Source organism: Odocoileus virginianus, chromosome 8, assembly GCF_023699985.2.
Source record: "Odocoileus virginianus isolate 20LAN1187 ecotype Illinois chromosome 8, Ovbor_1.2, whole genome shotgun sequence".
NCBI lineage: Eukaryota > Metazoa > Chordata > Mammalia > Artiodactyla > Cervidae > Odocoileus > Odocoileus virginianus.
Window position 1 is genome coordinate 20,480,859 of NC_069681.1, and position 14,997 is coordinate 20,495,855.

Below are 14,997 nucleotides of genomic sequence, written 5' to 3' on the forward strand. Positions count from 1 at the left end.
CATCTTTATTCATCCATCGATGGACATTTTTGTTGTTTCCGTATCTTGGCTATTGTCAATAATGCTGCAGTGAATGGTGCAGTGAATGGTGTATCTTTTGGAATTTGTGTTTTTTGTGTTCTTTGGGTATATACCCATAAATGGAATAGCTGGGATTATATGGTAGTTCTAGTCTTAATTTTGGGGAGAATCTCTATGCTTTTTTCCATAGAAGTTGCTTCAATTTACAGTCCTACCAATAGTGTTGAAGGATTCCCTTTTCTCTACATCCTCTCTTAACATTTTTTACTTCTTATTTTTGATAATATAATAGCTATTCTAACAGGTGTTAGGTTATATCTTGATGTGCATTTCCCTATGGATTAGTGATGCTGAACATTTTTTCATGTGCCTGATGGTCAACTGTGTATCTTCTTTGGAAAACTGTTTGTTCAGATCCTCTACCCATTTTTTATTGTTTTCTTTGTTTATTTTTAAATTGTATAGTTCTTAAGTTTTGTATATTAACCCTTTACTGGATATACGAATTGCAGATATCTTCACCCATTCAGTTAGATTGTCTTTTTGTTTTGATAATAGTCCGTATCACTGTACAGGGGATTTTTATTTTGATGTAGCCTCATTTGTTTCTATTGGCTCATTTCACTTGCCTTTGGAGTCAGATCCACAAAAACATTGCTAAGACCAATGTCAGTGAAGTTACCAGCCATGTTTTCTTCTAGGAGTTTTATGTTTTGACATCTTACATTCAAGTCTTTAATCCTTTTTGAGTTATTTTTGTGTGTAATGTGAGATAATGGCTGTGTGTGGCTGTCTAGTTTTCTCAGCACTGTGTGTTAAAGAGACCATCCTTTCTGTATATTGTTTGCTCCTTTATCATAAGTTAATTACCCATATGGGGCTTCCCAGGTGGTGCTAGTGGTAAAGAACCCACCTTCCTATGCACGAGACTTAAGAGATGATGCAGGTTTGATCCCTGGTTCGGAAAGATCCCCTAGAGAAGATCCTCTACCCATTTTTAATTGTTTTTCTTTGTCTGTTTGTTTTTAAGTTGCATAGCTATCCATATATGTGTGGATTTATTTCTGGGCCCTCAATTCTGTTCCATTGATCTATGTGTCTGTTTTTGTGCCAGTACCACGCTGTTCTGATGACTACAACTTTGTATTAATAGTCTAAAATCGGGGAGCATAATAAAATCAGGGAGCAATAAAGCTCTGGCTTTGTTCTTCTTCCTGAAGATTGGCTTTTTAGGATCTTTTGTGGTTCTGTACAACGTTTAGAACAAATTACAATTCCTTAAAGCTCATTTACCATCTAATTTCCTTACCTGGTGTATTTATAGTAAAGGCTAATTTGAGTATAAAAGTACAACTTTGTGAGCTATTTGAAAACTCACAAATGGTTTAGATATAACTTGGAATGCATTTTATTCATTGAATCTCCCCTAAAGGTGCTAAGTGAGGGAAAAGTGAATAAAAGGTAATAATCATTCTAGGTTATTAGTAGGGAAAGGTTTATGTTGGTGCACCATGGACATATGTATAAGATGTGCATCCATCTTTTTTAGGAAGTTGTGCGGTTCCTGGATACCAAGCACCCAAACCACTATCAAGTCTACAACCTCTGCAGTATGTACATGACTCCGTGTTTTGCTCCTATGATAGAAAACAGGTCACTGCCTGCAAGAAGATGATTTAGTTTTTACATTTCATTTGATCATAAGTATTTGGTGGTAGGAAGTGAATTTTAAAAAATCTCCATCTTATGCTGGCCCTATTTGGTAGGAAAAGAAAGCTCAACAGCACAACGTACCCTGTGAAGGAGGCAGGAGATTGGAGGCAGAGACATTTTAGAAAGAGTCAGCTCTTGTGGTGGTAGGTTTAGGAAAGTTTTTCTGTTTTTCCTGCCAGCTTGTGTTTTGAAGACAATTCAACAAATGCATGCTCTAACCCACTACGGATGAGGTGTGAGGAGACCAGGGCCCTGCATGGAAAAAATAAATCCAAATCCTTGTAGAAAACAGATGATGTCCAAGATTCCCCGCTTCCTATATATAGTAAATTGATATTTTTCAGGAGGCAAGTGTTTATTCTGGTGGCCACATTTGCTTTTGCTCTGTGTAACCCTATGATAAAGTAATGAGTAGCCTGCTAGAAAATTACAAGTAAGCAGGACCTATTGTATAGAACATGGAACTCTGCTCAACATTATTTGGCAGCCTGGATGGAGGGGAGTTTGGGGGAGAATGGATACATGTATATGTATGGCTGAGTCCCTTCGCTATTCACCTGAAATTATCAGAGAATTGTTAATTGGCTATACCGCAAAACAAAATAAAAAGGTGTTTTTAAAAAAGAGAATTAAAAGTAAGGCAAGCCAAAAGTAAAACAAACCAAATAATTTGGTCTTATGTTACTCAAGATGGAGAAAGCACTACTATACTTATGTTTCTGAGACCCTTTTAGAGCAGCAGGAGCCAGTCAGAAAGCTCTTTTTAAAAGTAGATAAGGAGTCTCTAAAAAGTATAACTTATTCACACCTTGATCATTTGCTATGTTAATTAGAGTTAGTGATATGACCTATGCATCATTTATTTCAGGTGAAAGAGCTTATGATCCTAAGTACTTCCACCATAGGGTCCATCGATACTTGATTGATGATCACAATGTCCCCTCTCTGAGGTATGTTTGATGCCAAATTGACTAACAGAAGAGGGTCAAATACATAGGGCTTGGTTTTCTTTGGAAGTATTTTAATTCAACCAAAACTATTTCATTTGAAATCAGTGAGATGGTGGCGTTCTCCATGGAAGTGAAAGAGTGGATGGCTCAAGACAAGGACAATATCATAGTGGTTCACTGTAAGGGAGGCAAAGGTAAAAACATTCTTCTTTTTATTTCTTTTTTTTTCTAAAGAAATTTGAAAAATTTAATAAGGTTCATCAACAAGATATGTTCTGCTATGAACCAGCAATAATCGTTGTTGACATTTTTAAAAATTAGCTTCAAGACTGAAGGAAGAGTGTATAATTCTGGCTGATTTGAGTTGCTGTACTACAGAAACCAGCACAACAGTGTAGAGCAGTTTTCCTCCAATTACACAATAAATTAGATTAAAAAATAAAAAGACTGCAGGAAGAGAAGGAAAGAGGAAGGAGAGGAAAGAAGGGAAGGGAGAGGAAAGAAGTCAGCTTACACAAATTCATCCAAAGACTTACAAAAAGAGTAAGTGCAACTTAATTTTAGTTTGTGAAGCCAAAGTTTGAAAACTAAAGCTACTCTTACCCATGACATGTATAAAAAAATTCTTAAGAAAATATTAGGAAACCAGCAATTTATTAAAAAATACTACAGCACAGCAAAATTGTGTCTATTCTAGGAATTCAAGGTTAGTTTACTATCAATCCATGTAATCAACCAGATTAATAAAGCTAAAAAATCATATTATTTTAAAAATACAGAAAAAGTTTCTGATAAAATTCAACATTCATTTGTTATAAAAATTCTTAGAAAATTAAAGGAATGTCTTAATGTGATAAAAAACACACACCCGCTAAAGTAATTGGTGAGCTATTGAAAGCTTTTCCTTTGAGAGTAGGAGAACAAGGGTGCCTGTGATCATCACCTCTAATTCAATACCATTCCAAAGGTTCTAGCCAGTGCTAAAGAAAAAAAGGATTGAAAGGAAAAAATATAGTTCCTTATTTTCATACAATATAATTTTGTGCAATAAAATCCAAAAGAATTTACAGGTAAGTTAACAGAATTAATGAAAGATTTTAGTGAAGCTTCATCACACAAGTTTTTATATGTATTCATTATTATCTAGTTCAGAATATTTTCTAATTCCCATTGTGTTTGTTTCTTAGCCTCATGGGTTATATAGAAATATACTATATATTCAAACATGAGGATTTTGTAATTATCTTCTAGTTACTGATTTCTGGTTGCATTGCATTGTGGTCAGAGAACATATGTATTTTTTTAATTCTTTGAAATTCGTTTCAGTTCAGTTTGTTCAGTCGCTCAGTTGTGTCTGACTCTTTGTGACCCCATGAACAACAGCACGCCAGGCTTCCCTGTCCATCACCAACTCCCAGAGTCTACCCAAACCCATGTCCATTGAGTCAGTGATACCATCCAACCATCTCATCCTCTGTCATCCCCTTCTCCTCCTGTCCTCAACCTTTTCCAGCATCAGGGTCTTTTCCAATGAGTCAGCTCTTCGCATCAGGTGGCCAAAGTATTAGAGTTTCAGCTTCAACATCAGTCCTTCCAATGAACACCCAGGACTGATCTCCTTTACGATGGACTGGTTGGATCTCCTTGCAGTCCAAGGGACTCTCAAGAGTCTCCTCCAACACCACAGTTCAAAAACATCTATTCTTTGGTGCTCAGCTTTGTTTATAGTCCAACTCTCACATCCATACATGACCACTGGAAAAACCATAGCCTTGACTAGATGGACCTTTGTTGACAAAGTAATGTCTCTGCTTTTCAATATGTTGTCTAGGTTGGTCATAACTTTCCTTCCAAGGAGTAAGCATCTTTTAATTTCATGGCTGCAATCACCATCTGCAGTGATTTTGGAGCCCCAAAAAATAAAGTCAGCCACTGTTTCCATTGTTTCACCATCTATTTGCCATGAAGTGATGGGACCAGATGCCATGATCTTAGTTTTCTGAATGTTAAGTTTTAAGCCAACTTTTTCACTCTCCTCTTTCACTTTCATCAAGAGGCTCTTTAGTTCTTCTTCACTTTCTGCCATAAGGGTGGTGTCATCTGCATATCTGAGGTTATTGGTATTTCTCCTGGCAATCTTGATTCCAGCTTGTGCTTCCTCCAGCCCAGCATTTCTCATGATGTACTCTGCATATAAGTTAAATAAGCAGGGTGACAATATACAGCCTTGACGTACTCCTTTCCCAATTTGCAACCAGTCTGTTGTTCCATGTCCAGTTCTAACTGTTGCTTCCTGACCTGCATACAGGTTTCTCAAGAGACAGGTCAGGTGATCTGGTATTCCCATCTCTTTCAGAATTTTCCACAATTTATTGTGACCCACACAGTCAAAGGCTTTGGCATAGTCAATAAAGCAGAAATAGATGTTTTTCTGGAATTCTCTTGCTTTTTCGATGATCCAGCAGATGTTGGCAATTTGATCTCTGGTTCCTCTGCCTTTTCTAACACCTGCTTTATGGCCCGGAATTTGGTCAATTTTATCAAATGTTTTCTCTGCACTTGAAAAATAAGTGTATTATGCATTGTTTTGAACAGGGTTCTATATGTGCCCATTAGGTTGTTTGTTCATTGTTTTATTCACATATTCTATATCTTTACTGCTATTTTGATTGAATTGTTTGCTTCTTTCCACCCTCACCATTTGCTTGGAAGTCATATACTCTTTTTATATTCCTTAGTAATTACTCTAAAGATTTCAACCTACATCCTTTATTTAGCCATGAGTTTGTTGGGGTGTTTTGTTTGCTTGTTTGTTCTTTTAGTGTTGACCTTGTATCCTCCTGAACTCTTGTCATCAGTTTTAGGAGTTAGCCTATAGAGTTACTTGGATTTTCCTAGTCTTCCAACAGTTCATTTCTTCTTTTTTTATCCATATATATTTTGTTCCTTTTTCTTACCTTACAACACTGGCTAAGACATGTAGTACAGTGTTAACTGGAAACAGCCCAATAGTGGACATTTTGTTTAGTTCCTGGCTTTAGAAGGAATGTTATCATCATTTCATCATTAATATGGTAAACCTAGTACATATTTTGGTAGATTCTTTTCATCATACTTAAAGTTAAAACTTTTGTCCAATAGCAAAAGTTTAGTGAGTGAATATACACCTATGTTTTAAGTTAAAATACTAAAAACAAATGTAAAGCATTTTAATGATTCCTTGCATACCTGAGTTGACTGGATGAGAAAGTGGCTACTCTATCTATGGCAGAATGTGTGTGCTTATTCACAGCCATCAGGACATGGATCTACAAAAGTTGGTTTTTTTTTTTCTTTTTTCAAATGGGAATATATAAGGGCTGTGGATATTTCACAGATGTCCAACAAATTTGAAATGTTAACTTAGAGACAGCCAGGTTGTTAATGGTCAGTAGCCTTCTTTAGCAAGAAGCTTATATTTATCAGAGGACAAGGTGGTACAAAGTTTTCTTTGAAAGTTATTGGCTTAGAGTAGTGTTTTTCAAACTATGGATTGAAAAATAAATTTAAACATTCATTTTTTTGAAGGATAGAATAGAAAATAAAGTGCATCTCTTACAACAAAAGGGTAAGTTTGGAATTACATAAAATAAGTTCAGCATACACTAGCTAAGACAAAAGTCATAGGTCATTGTAGAAATAATAGAAGCAATATACTTTTTAACTCACACTTTGTGCTCCTGGACAAAAATATAAATTAGAAAAAAAGCATGAGACTTTGAGTTTGAAATGACATGAAATCAAGTTTTCTTTAAAATGCTACGGGGGTGAAAGCATATATGTGGAATCTAGAAATGGTATAGATGAAGTTACATGCAAAGCAAAAATAGATGCATGGACCTAGAGAACAAATGTGTGGATACAAGGTGGGTAAGCGTGGGTAGAATTGGAGGAATTGGGAGATTGGGATTGACATATACATGCTGTTGATGCTATGTGTAGAATAGACAACTGATGGGCACATACTGTCTGGCACGAGCAACTCTCCTTAATGCTTTGTGATGATCTAAATGCAAGGGAAATACGAAGTGGGGGGATATATGTGTACGTTTAGCCGATTCACTCTGCTGGGCAGTAGAAGCTAACACTACATTGTAAAGCAGCTATACGCCAATAAAAATTAATTAATAATAAAATAAGATGCTACAGGAAGGGCATAGAAAGAAGGAGGGGGAGAAGGATGAAGGAAGAAAAAAAACAAGTAAAACAATTAATAGTGATGGAATCTGGGGCACAGGTGTATGCGGGCTCATTACACTGTTCTTCCTATTTTAATGTATGCTTTACAACACAATAACTCTAACTGAAATAGAAGGAATGGGTACTGCAAATGCTAGGTGGTGGTTTGGGTTCTGTCCATCTTTTATCTTTTATAGCTTCTTTTATTTACCTTAGTAGAGAAACAGGGTGTATAATTAGCTCTTAACAGGTCAGCATCACTTTTGCTTTAGAGTCCTAGAGCAGAGCCTGTTACTGTTACCCCAGGGGTCATGATTCAAGAACAACATACACGTGCACATGTGTGCACACAGTTAACATAGAACTCTAGGCAGACCCTCAGAACAAGCAGTGTACCAGCTTTGGCTCTCTCTGAATTGAAATATTTTGAACCTGTACTTTTGGTGTGAAAGAATATCAATCCACAATGAGCTCTTTAAATACTTTGGAGAGTAGTTTTATATCAAGTGCCCTCAGGAACAATGCTTCATGGACTAACTTCTTTTCTAGGAAGAACTGGAACTATGGTCTGCGCCTACCTTCTTGCCAGTGAGATATTTGCCACCGCGGAGGTATGAAAGATGCTCCTATAAACTTTGTCTTAGGCTGATTGAGTTTGCTAGCTTTGAAAGCTCACGGCTAGGATGTTAAGATGATTCCTTAAGTCATGGTGTGAGTGTGTTGCTCAGTCGCTAAAGTGTATCTGACTCTTTGCAACCCCATGAACTGCATCACGCCAGTCTTCACTGTCCCGCACTATCTCCTGGAGTTTGCTCAAACTCATGTCCATTGAGTCATTGTACTTCATGGAAGTGTTATTGGAGAGGTGGTTTTTAGAACATGTGGCTTGGATACTTTCTTATTTAATTGGCACTGGTTGATAACTGACCTCAGTCCCTCTTCCTCTGGGCTGGGATGAGGGTAAAGTTGCTGAAACGCTCACCTTGGGCACAAAATTTAAGGGAATGCCTAAAATCTCAGTAATTAAGATCAATAATTTTCTAATGCAATATTTAAAAAAAATCAAAATTAATGTACCCACATTCATCATGAGTACAATGTCAATATTTTGATTAAAGACAGGACCCAGTAGAAGAAGGGTTAATGTGAAGTGAGTAAGGTTGAGTTATGCAAGTACAAAAAACCTCAGCAATACAGAAACTTGACTTGCCACCCCCAGACCCAGCTCTGCTCTGATAGAATCCCACCAACTCCTGGCTTTCTGCTTTCCTCACGAGAATAAGAAGATGGATTAGGGAAATTTTCTAAAGGACCTTGAACATCCTTGGAAGTGCTCAGTAGGTAAAAGTCATCATTTTCCAACCCAGAACAAAAGCTCCCTTGGACATTACTATCTTTGCACAATCAATAAGCTGTGGGGTCTGTGCCCTCTGGGAATTTCTGAGAAGACAGGATGGGCTGCTGCTGTGTCTTAAAGCAGGGTTCTCATTCTGTTTTTTCTGCAGTGATCTTACACAGAAGGGCATGCTCCCAGCATCTCTGGGCCTCTTTTGGTCTGCTGCCCAGATAAGAGAAGCTGAGGGTTATGTGCTGGGTCCAGGGCTCTGATTCCAACCTCCTCTTTGCTTCTAATTTGAGACACACAGGTTAGGACAATGGATGATCTAGGACAGTGTTTTTCACACTGTGGATCAGAGTTTATCAGTGAGTTATGAAATCAGCTCAATGGGTTGTGACTTGCAACCAAATCTACCTATAAGATGGGATAGATTAGAAAAGGTGAGTATTGTTTTGTGAAACTTTTGTTTCAGTTGTGTGTTCAGGAGAGAGAGGGTGTGTGTATCTCCCAGGTTTATGGATGTGGATTGTAGCTCTAAAAGTGAAAAGTCTGAGGACTTTCCTAATGGTCCAGTGGTTAAGATGCCAGACTTCCAACACAGAGGGCACAGCTCAGTCCCTGGTCAGGGAACTAAGATCCCACATGGTGTGCAGCCAAGAAAAAGAAAAAGAAATAGAAAAAATTTGAAAGCCATTGGTCTGAAGCCCTGGATAGAGCCAGAGTCCAGTGCTCAGGCCGGTGCTGTCTTTGACTGACCAGTTGCATACATCTCCATGGCAGGTCACTTGATTTTCTTTTGGTCCTAATCTTCTCATTGTAAAATAGTAAGATAGGAAGAAGGACCAGATTATCTCTGAAGTTTTCCAGCTCTAAAATTCCCTGTCTTTATGAATCTTTGAATGAAAGTAGGCCTTGATATGTCTTTCTTAGTTCTGTTGTTTTGGGTAGCCTCTGACCAGAGATCGCTGACCTTAGGAAATCACATGTCCTTAGAAACTTTCTAATGCCTTCTACAGGAAAGGAAAGTGCAGATGACCCATGACTGGACTGTCCCTTCTTTTATAGGACAGCCTGTATTATTTTGGAGAACGGCGAACAGATAAATCCACAAGCAGTAAATTTCAGGGAATAGAGACTCCTTCTCAGGTAAGTGTTCTTCCTTTAAAAGGGGTCACTCTGGGTAATTAGGTTAAGACTGGCACCTATCTCCCTGGTTTTCTTTTCTTTTTTTTCATTTATTCTTATTAGTTGGAGGCTAATTACTTCACAACATTGCAGTGGGTTTTGTCATACATTGACATGAATCAGACATGGAGTTGCATGTATTCCCCATCCCGATCCCTCCTCCCATCTCTCTCTCCACCCGATTCCTCTGGGTCTTCCCAGTGCACCAGGCCCGAGCACTTGTCTCATGCATCCCACCTGGGCTGGTGATCTGTTTCACTATAGATAATATACATGCTGTTCTCTCGAAACATCCCACCCTTTTTTTAAAAATAATTTTTGGCTGTGCTGGGTCTTTGCTGTGTGCAGGCTTTCTCTAGCTGCATTGCATGGGCTTCTTATTGTGACGGCTTCTTTTATTGCAAAGCACAGGCTCTAGGCCCTTGGGCTTCAGTAGCTGCAGCTCTCAGGCTCGACACACAGATGCCCTGTGTGTGTGGCGGTAATTCTCAGACACCGTCTCCTCCTCGCCCTGCTTTGTGGGTCATCCCATGCACTACACACATTTCACCCATCCCTGACTTAAGAGCTTGACTGGCCCTTTCCAATGGAGAGCATGGTGGTTAATTTTACTAACATTTCCCAATGAGTGGGGAAGAGCCTGTGAACTTTTCAGTCCAGCTGATTCCATGCTAGAACTCTTTGACTTCTAGAAGAAAAGTTCAAGCGGAGCCCTTGTGAGCGACTTGCTATAGGAGAAGGACTAGGCTAAGAGAATTCACAGGGCTTTGCTGCAAAAATGGGATTGGGGAAATGGACAGTGGGGAACTGGTTGCTGACTGGGACTGGAGAAGAATGCGTATGTGCTGCTGGCCTGGGGGGGTCTTCCCCTGAGTTTTTACATCTTCCCTTCTCTTATCTGATGAGCTACTCCTTCTCCCTGCAAAGCACAAACCATCCTTTAACTCAGCCACCACAAAGCTCCTACCTTCTACTGGTCTGTTACATTTGCAGTTAACTGCATCTTGCTGTGATGCTGTCGTAGCTCTTTTGTTGGTTCTGGTTAGTGGCTCTTGGTCCCAGCTGCCTCTCAGAACACTGGGCCCATTTCTTGTTCCTGCCCTGTTGCTTTTAGTTCAGTATTTTCCCCCCTAAGGTTGATATACAGCTAGGAGACAACAACGCCTTATCTAAAGGCCCCCAGTCAATGTTTCCGTCATCCATTACTTTCCTTAAAAAAATCAGGATACTGACCTTAGAATTTTCACCTCCATTGAAATTGAGACCTCTGTTGTTTTGCAGAATAGATTCGTTGAATATTTTGCAATGGTGAAAAATATCTACAATTTGACTCTTCCTCCAATAAAAAAACTCACCATCAAAAAAATCGTGATTTATTCAATTCATGGTAAGTGCTGTATGTATAATTGGAGAACTGGGCAGGAGGGCCAGTGTTCTTACTCGTTGGGAGGGTTTTCTCACAGTTATTTACACAAACAGTCCCAGCTGATAGCTGTTAGTGGAGCCTCACGTACAAGTTCCTCCCCCTGGAATTGCCCATTTGCCTTGTACTGCTGTGGCCACATTGTCAGTTGCTGAGTCGTGTCTGACTCTTTTGTGGCCCCATGGGCTGTGGCCTGCCAGGCTCCTCTGTCCATGGGATTTCCCAGGCAAGAATACTGGAGTGGGTTGCCATTTCCTTCTCCAGGGCATTTTCCCAACCCAGGGATCGAACTCATGTCTTCTGCATTGGCAGAAGGGTTTTTTACCCTTGAGCCACCTGGGAAGCCCTATGGCCACATTGCCACCACTCAGATGTCCTCTCCTTTCCTTTCCCAGTTTGAGGGGCTCCATCCACCCCCTTCCCTTTCTCCTATTCTCATTGCAGCTCTGGGCTCAGCCCAGGGTGTCCTTTTCAGAGTAGGACCTCTGAGATTAAATGGAGTACAGGCCTGTGAGGCTGGAGACCGCTTCTTTCTCACACCTCATCTCTGGCTCAGGGTTTGCCCTGGCAGAGACATCCCTGGATCATTCTCTCCTTCTCCGTTCAGAGATCCTCCTTTTTTTTCCCTCATCACCTGGTTTTCTTTGATTTTCTACTCACCATCAAAAGTTTCTCCCTTTACCCACCCTCCTCTCCTATAGCCCTCTCTCCCCAGAAACTCCATCAGGATGTCTTAAATACCTGAACAGCAGATGCATTTTGTTGCCACAATTCTTTTTTTTTTACAAACCACTCCCAAGAACTACTTTGGGTGAGGCCCCCAGCTTGTGTTTCTCTGGAGCCCGTGAGTGGTAAGCAGAGGAGAGGAATGTACATGAATGGAGAGCTGACAGCAGTGTTGAAAAGTTTCCTGGGGCGACAGCACTTGGGTCTTCCTTTCCCGACCCTACAGGAACACAGAAAAGGGCTGGGACACACCTGGTCTCTGGGGGCCTGTCTCTCTCTACCCTAGCTCTTACCAGTTCTCACTGGGAGTAAAAATCCTTATACATTCCAAAAGAGCTGACCATACCTGCTTCAAGAATGTAAGGAGAAACACAGGGACCTGCCATCGCCCTTGGAGACAGGGAAGTTGGTCGGCTCATCCATCTCTGGGACTTGAAGGAGCGGGAGAGGAATAGAAGTCAAGCCCCATGTTTTATTTCTCTCTCACCTGCCTGGCTTCCCTGCACAGCTCAATCTCAGGGAGGCAGGAGATGGGGACCCCTCAGTGGAAGGGATGGGGCTCCCCCACTGCCAGAGGTGTGACAGGAGGGGATGTTTCTGGCTCTGATCCCTGAAAGCATCACCAGCTTGAGGAGCATCCGGTGGTGCGGGACTCTCCTGGGTGGTGTGGGGCCAGGGTGCTAGTCTCCACGCAGACAGTCCAGTGTTCTCAGTCCTCTGAGGAGTGGCACAAAACACTCTCTGTTGTTGCTGTTCAGTCTCTATGTCATGTCCAACTCTTTGCGACCCCAGAGACTGCAGCACATTGGGCTCCCCGTCCTTCACCGTCTCCCAGAGTTCACCCAAATTCATGCCCATTGAGTTGATGATGCTATCCAACCATCTCATCCTCCGCCACCCTCTTCTCCTTTTACCTGCAATTTCCCCCAGTATCAGGGCTTCCTTGGTTGCTCAGATGGTAAAGTATCTGCCTGCAGTGCCAGGAGACCCAGGTTCGATACCTGGGTTGGGAAGATCCTCTGGAAGAGGAAATGGCAGCCCACTCCAGTATTCTTGCCTGGAGAAGCCCACGGACAGAGGAGCCTGGTGGGCTACAGTCCATGGGGTAGCAAAGAGTCGGACACGACCGAGCCAGTAATACTTCACTAAAATACTCTCTAGACATTTTTTTAATGCTTCATCCAATTCTTCAGAAATAGGAGACTGCTTCGAAATATATGTAAAACTTATGCAGTTAAAAACAATTACAATTATTTAAATAGAAAAGCTTTTATTCAGATTTTTTCTATATTCCTCCCTCCCTACCCACACCCCCCCCACGTCACCACCACCACCTCCTAGTGGTGGTGAGGAGTTGTGAGGGCCAACCACAAGCAGGTCACGTGGGTCTCTGGCTTCTGGAAACAGACTTCAACCCAGCAGCATGGGTTCTGTGGGCAGTTCTGGTCTAGATTTGCAAACAAGCATTACACAGGCAGACCCTGGAGACCCAGCCTGTTCCAGCACAAGCCTGCCTGTGTGTATAAGGAGTAACTGTTTGTGAGGAGGCTCTGTAGGCTACAGAGTTCTCTACAGGTCCATTCTGACTGTGTCATGTGTGTGTGATGAAGGGGGGACAGGGTTGGTTGGAGTGGAGCCTCACTTGGAATGCCAGCTGCCCTCAGACCTCCCTGGGGTGAAGCCAGGCTCGCGGGCGGGAGGGGACAGGGGTGGGTCACTCGCATTGTTCTCTGCAGAAGAGCCAGACTGCTCTCCTCTGCAGTGTGGGAGGCAACACAGGGGGCTGATGGAGCAATTGCTTTCTCTTGGAATTTTAAACTCAGCCGTAAAACCAAGTTGGCGGCGTGAGAGCCTGGTTTGTACCTGTATGTCTCATCTCCCTCAGGGCCCTCTTGGTTCATGATGAGAATCCAGGAAGACCTCATTTTGTTGTGTTTTTCTTTATCACACTTCATAGATGTTGCTTTTTTTTTTTTTTAAACAAATTAAAGTTTTGTGACAGTTCTGCCTTGTCAGATGATGGTTACCATTTTTTAGCAATTTGGCAATCAAGTCTTTTTTTAATGAACGTATGTAGTGTTTTTTAGACATAGATAGACTACAGTACAGTGTACATATACATTTTTATATGCACTGGGAAACCGAAAAAAAAAAAAATTCATGTGACTTGCTTTATTGCAATATTCACTTTGTTGTAATGGTCTGGAAACAAACCAACAGTATCCCTGAGGTATGCCTGTAACAGTATCTATACACACCTCTGTGAGTATGAAGCTATTCCAAACAGGCAAATAGGCATTTAGTCTGATGGAGTTTTGATGGATTGCTCAAACATGAACCATGAGGAGTCATTTCTCAAAATGCTAAGCTTGAAAATGGTTTTAACAAGTTCTAGCATTTCGGAGGTTGTCTCATTCTGATATCTAAGACCGTGGATGGCTCTTAATATTTTGAGTTTTACTTAACCTCTGTGGAGATGCTGTTAAAACTGTCAAGTGTAGATCTGGAACTAATGCAAGTTTATAAGCACTGAAGGGCAAAAACTGGTGGAGAGACTTATGGGTTTAGTTTCCTCGTCTCAGGGCTTCCCAGGTGGCTCAGTGGTAAAGAATCCACATGCCATGCGAGAGACCTGGGTTCGATACCTGGGTTGGGAAGATTCCCTGGAGAAGGGAAAGGCTACCCACTCCAGTATTCTGGCCTGGAGAATTCCATGGACTGTATGGTCCACGGGGTCACAAAGAGTCGGACAAGACTGAGCAACTTTCAGTTTACTTCTCAGGCTAACATAAAGTAGTGGATTTTAAAAGTCTACTTTGAGACCCCTCATAGAGGCTTCCAGACAGAAGCTTGTGCCCTTTGCAGCTGTTCTTGTGGTGTGGGACTTAGCTAGCAGTGCCAACTTAAGAAGGCATGCCTGGCATGCTAAAATTCTTGCTGCACCCACGTAAATAAGCAGGCCAAACCCAGGGACACCAGCCTTCGTTTGGAATAAGAATTCTCTCCTTTGAGGGAGATTAAGATGGTGGAGTAGGAGGGTGCTGAGTTTGCCTGCCCCCCAGCCCCCACCAGGAACACGTCAAAAATACAACTCCTTGTGGAGTGATCCGGGGTAGGTAAACTCTTCTACAGCCAAGTCTGTAAAGAAAACAATTCTGGAGTCTGGCAGGAAGGAAGGAGAAGCAATCTGATTGAGACCTGCACCCTTGGTGGGAGACCCAGAAGAAGAGGGGGCTGGTGTCATGGGCTTGGGGATTCTCCCGGAGGACTGAGGGATTTGAGCTGCACCCCAGCTCTGCAGTCAGACACCAGGAATATGGGTCCCCTTGGCTGATTGGGGTGTTGTGTTTTTTTGAAATATTTTATTTTTATTAGTGGTTTTATTGATTTGCAATTTACCATTCTATGCAAAATTCAGTATT

General features: G+C 41.3%; 1 protein-coding gene across 1 annotated transcript in view; it reads left to right on the forward strand.

The window, feature by feature from the left end:
• Nucleotides 1–14,997, forward strand: part of LOC110140415 (phosphatidylinositol 3,4,5-trisphosphate 3-phosphatase TPTE2-like) — a 49,396-nt gene that overhangs the window by 23,054 nt on the left and 11,345 nt on the right. Inside the window, exons 13-18 of the mRNA XM_070471303.1 lie at nt 1,571–1,631; nt 2,603–2,684; nt 2,790–2,878; nt 7,452–7,513; nt 9,307–9,387; nt 10,708–10,813. Coding sequence (XP_070327404.1) covers nt 1,571–1,631; nt 2,603–2,684; nt 2,790–2,878; nt 7,452–7,513; nt 9,307–9,387; nt 10,708–10,813 — 481 coding nt within the window. The remainder of the gene's footprint in view (nt 1–1,570; nt 1,632–2,602; nt 2,685–2,789; nt 2,879–7,451; nt 7,514–9,306; nt 9,388–10,707; nt 10,814–14,997) is intronic.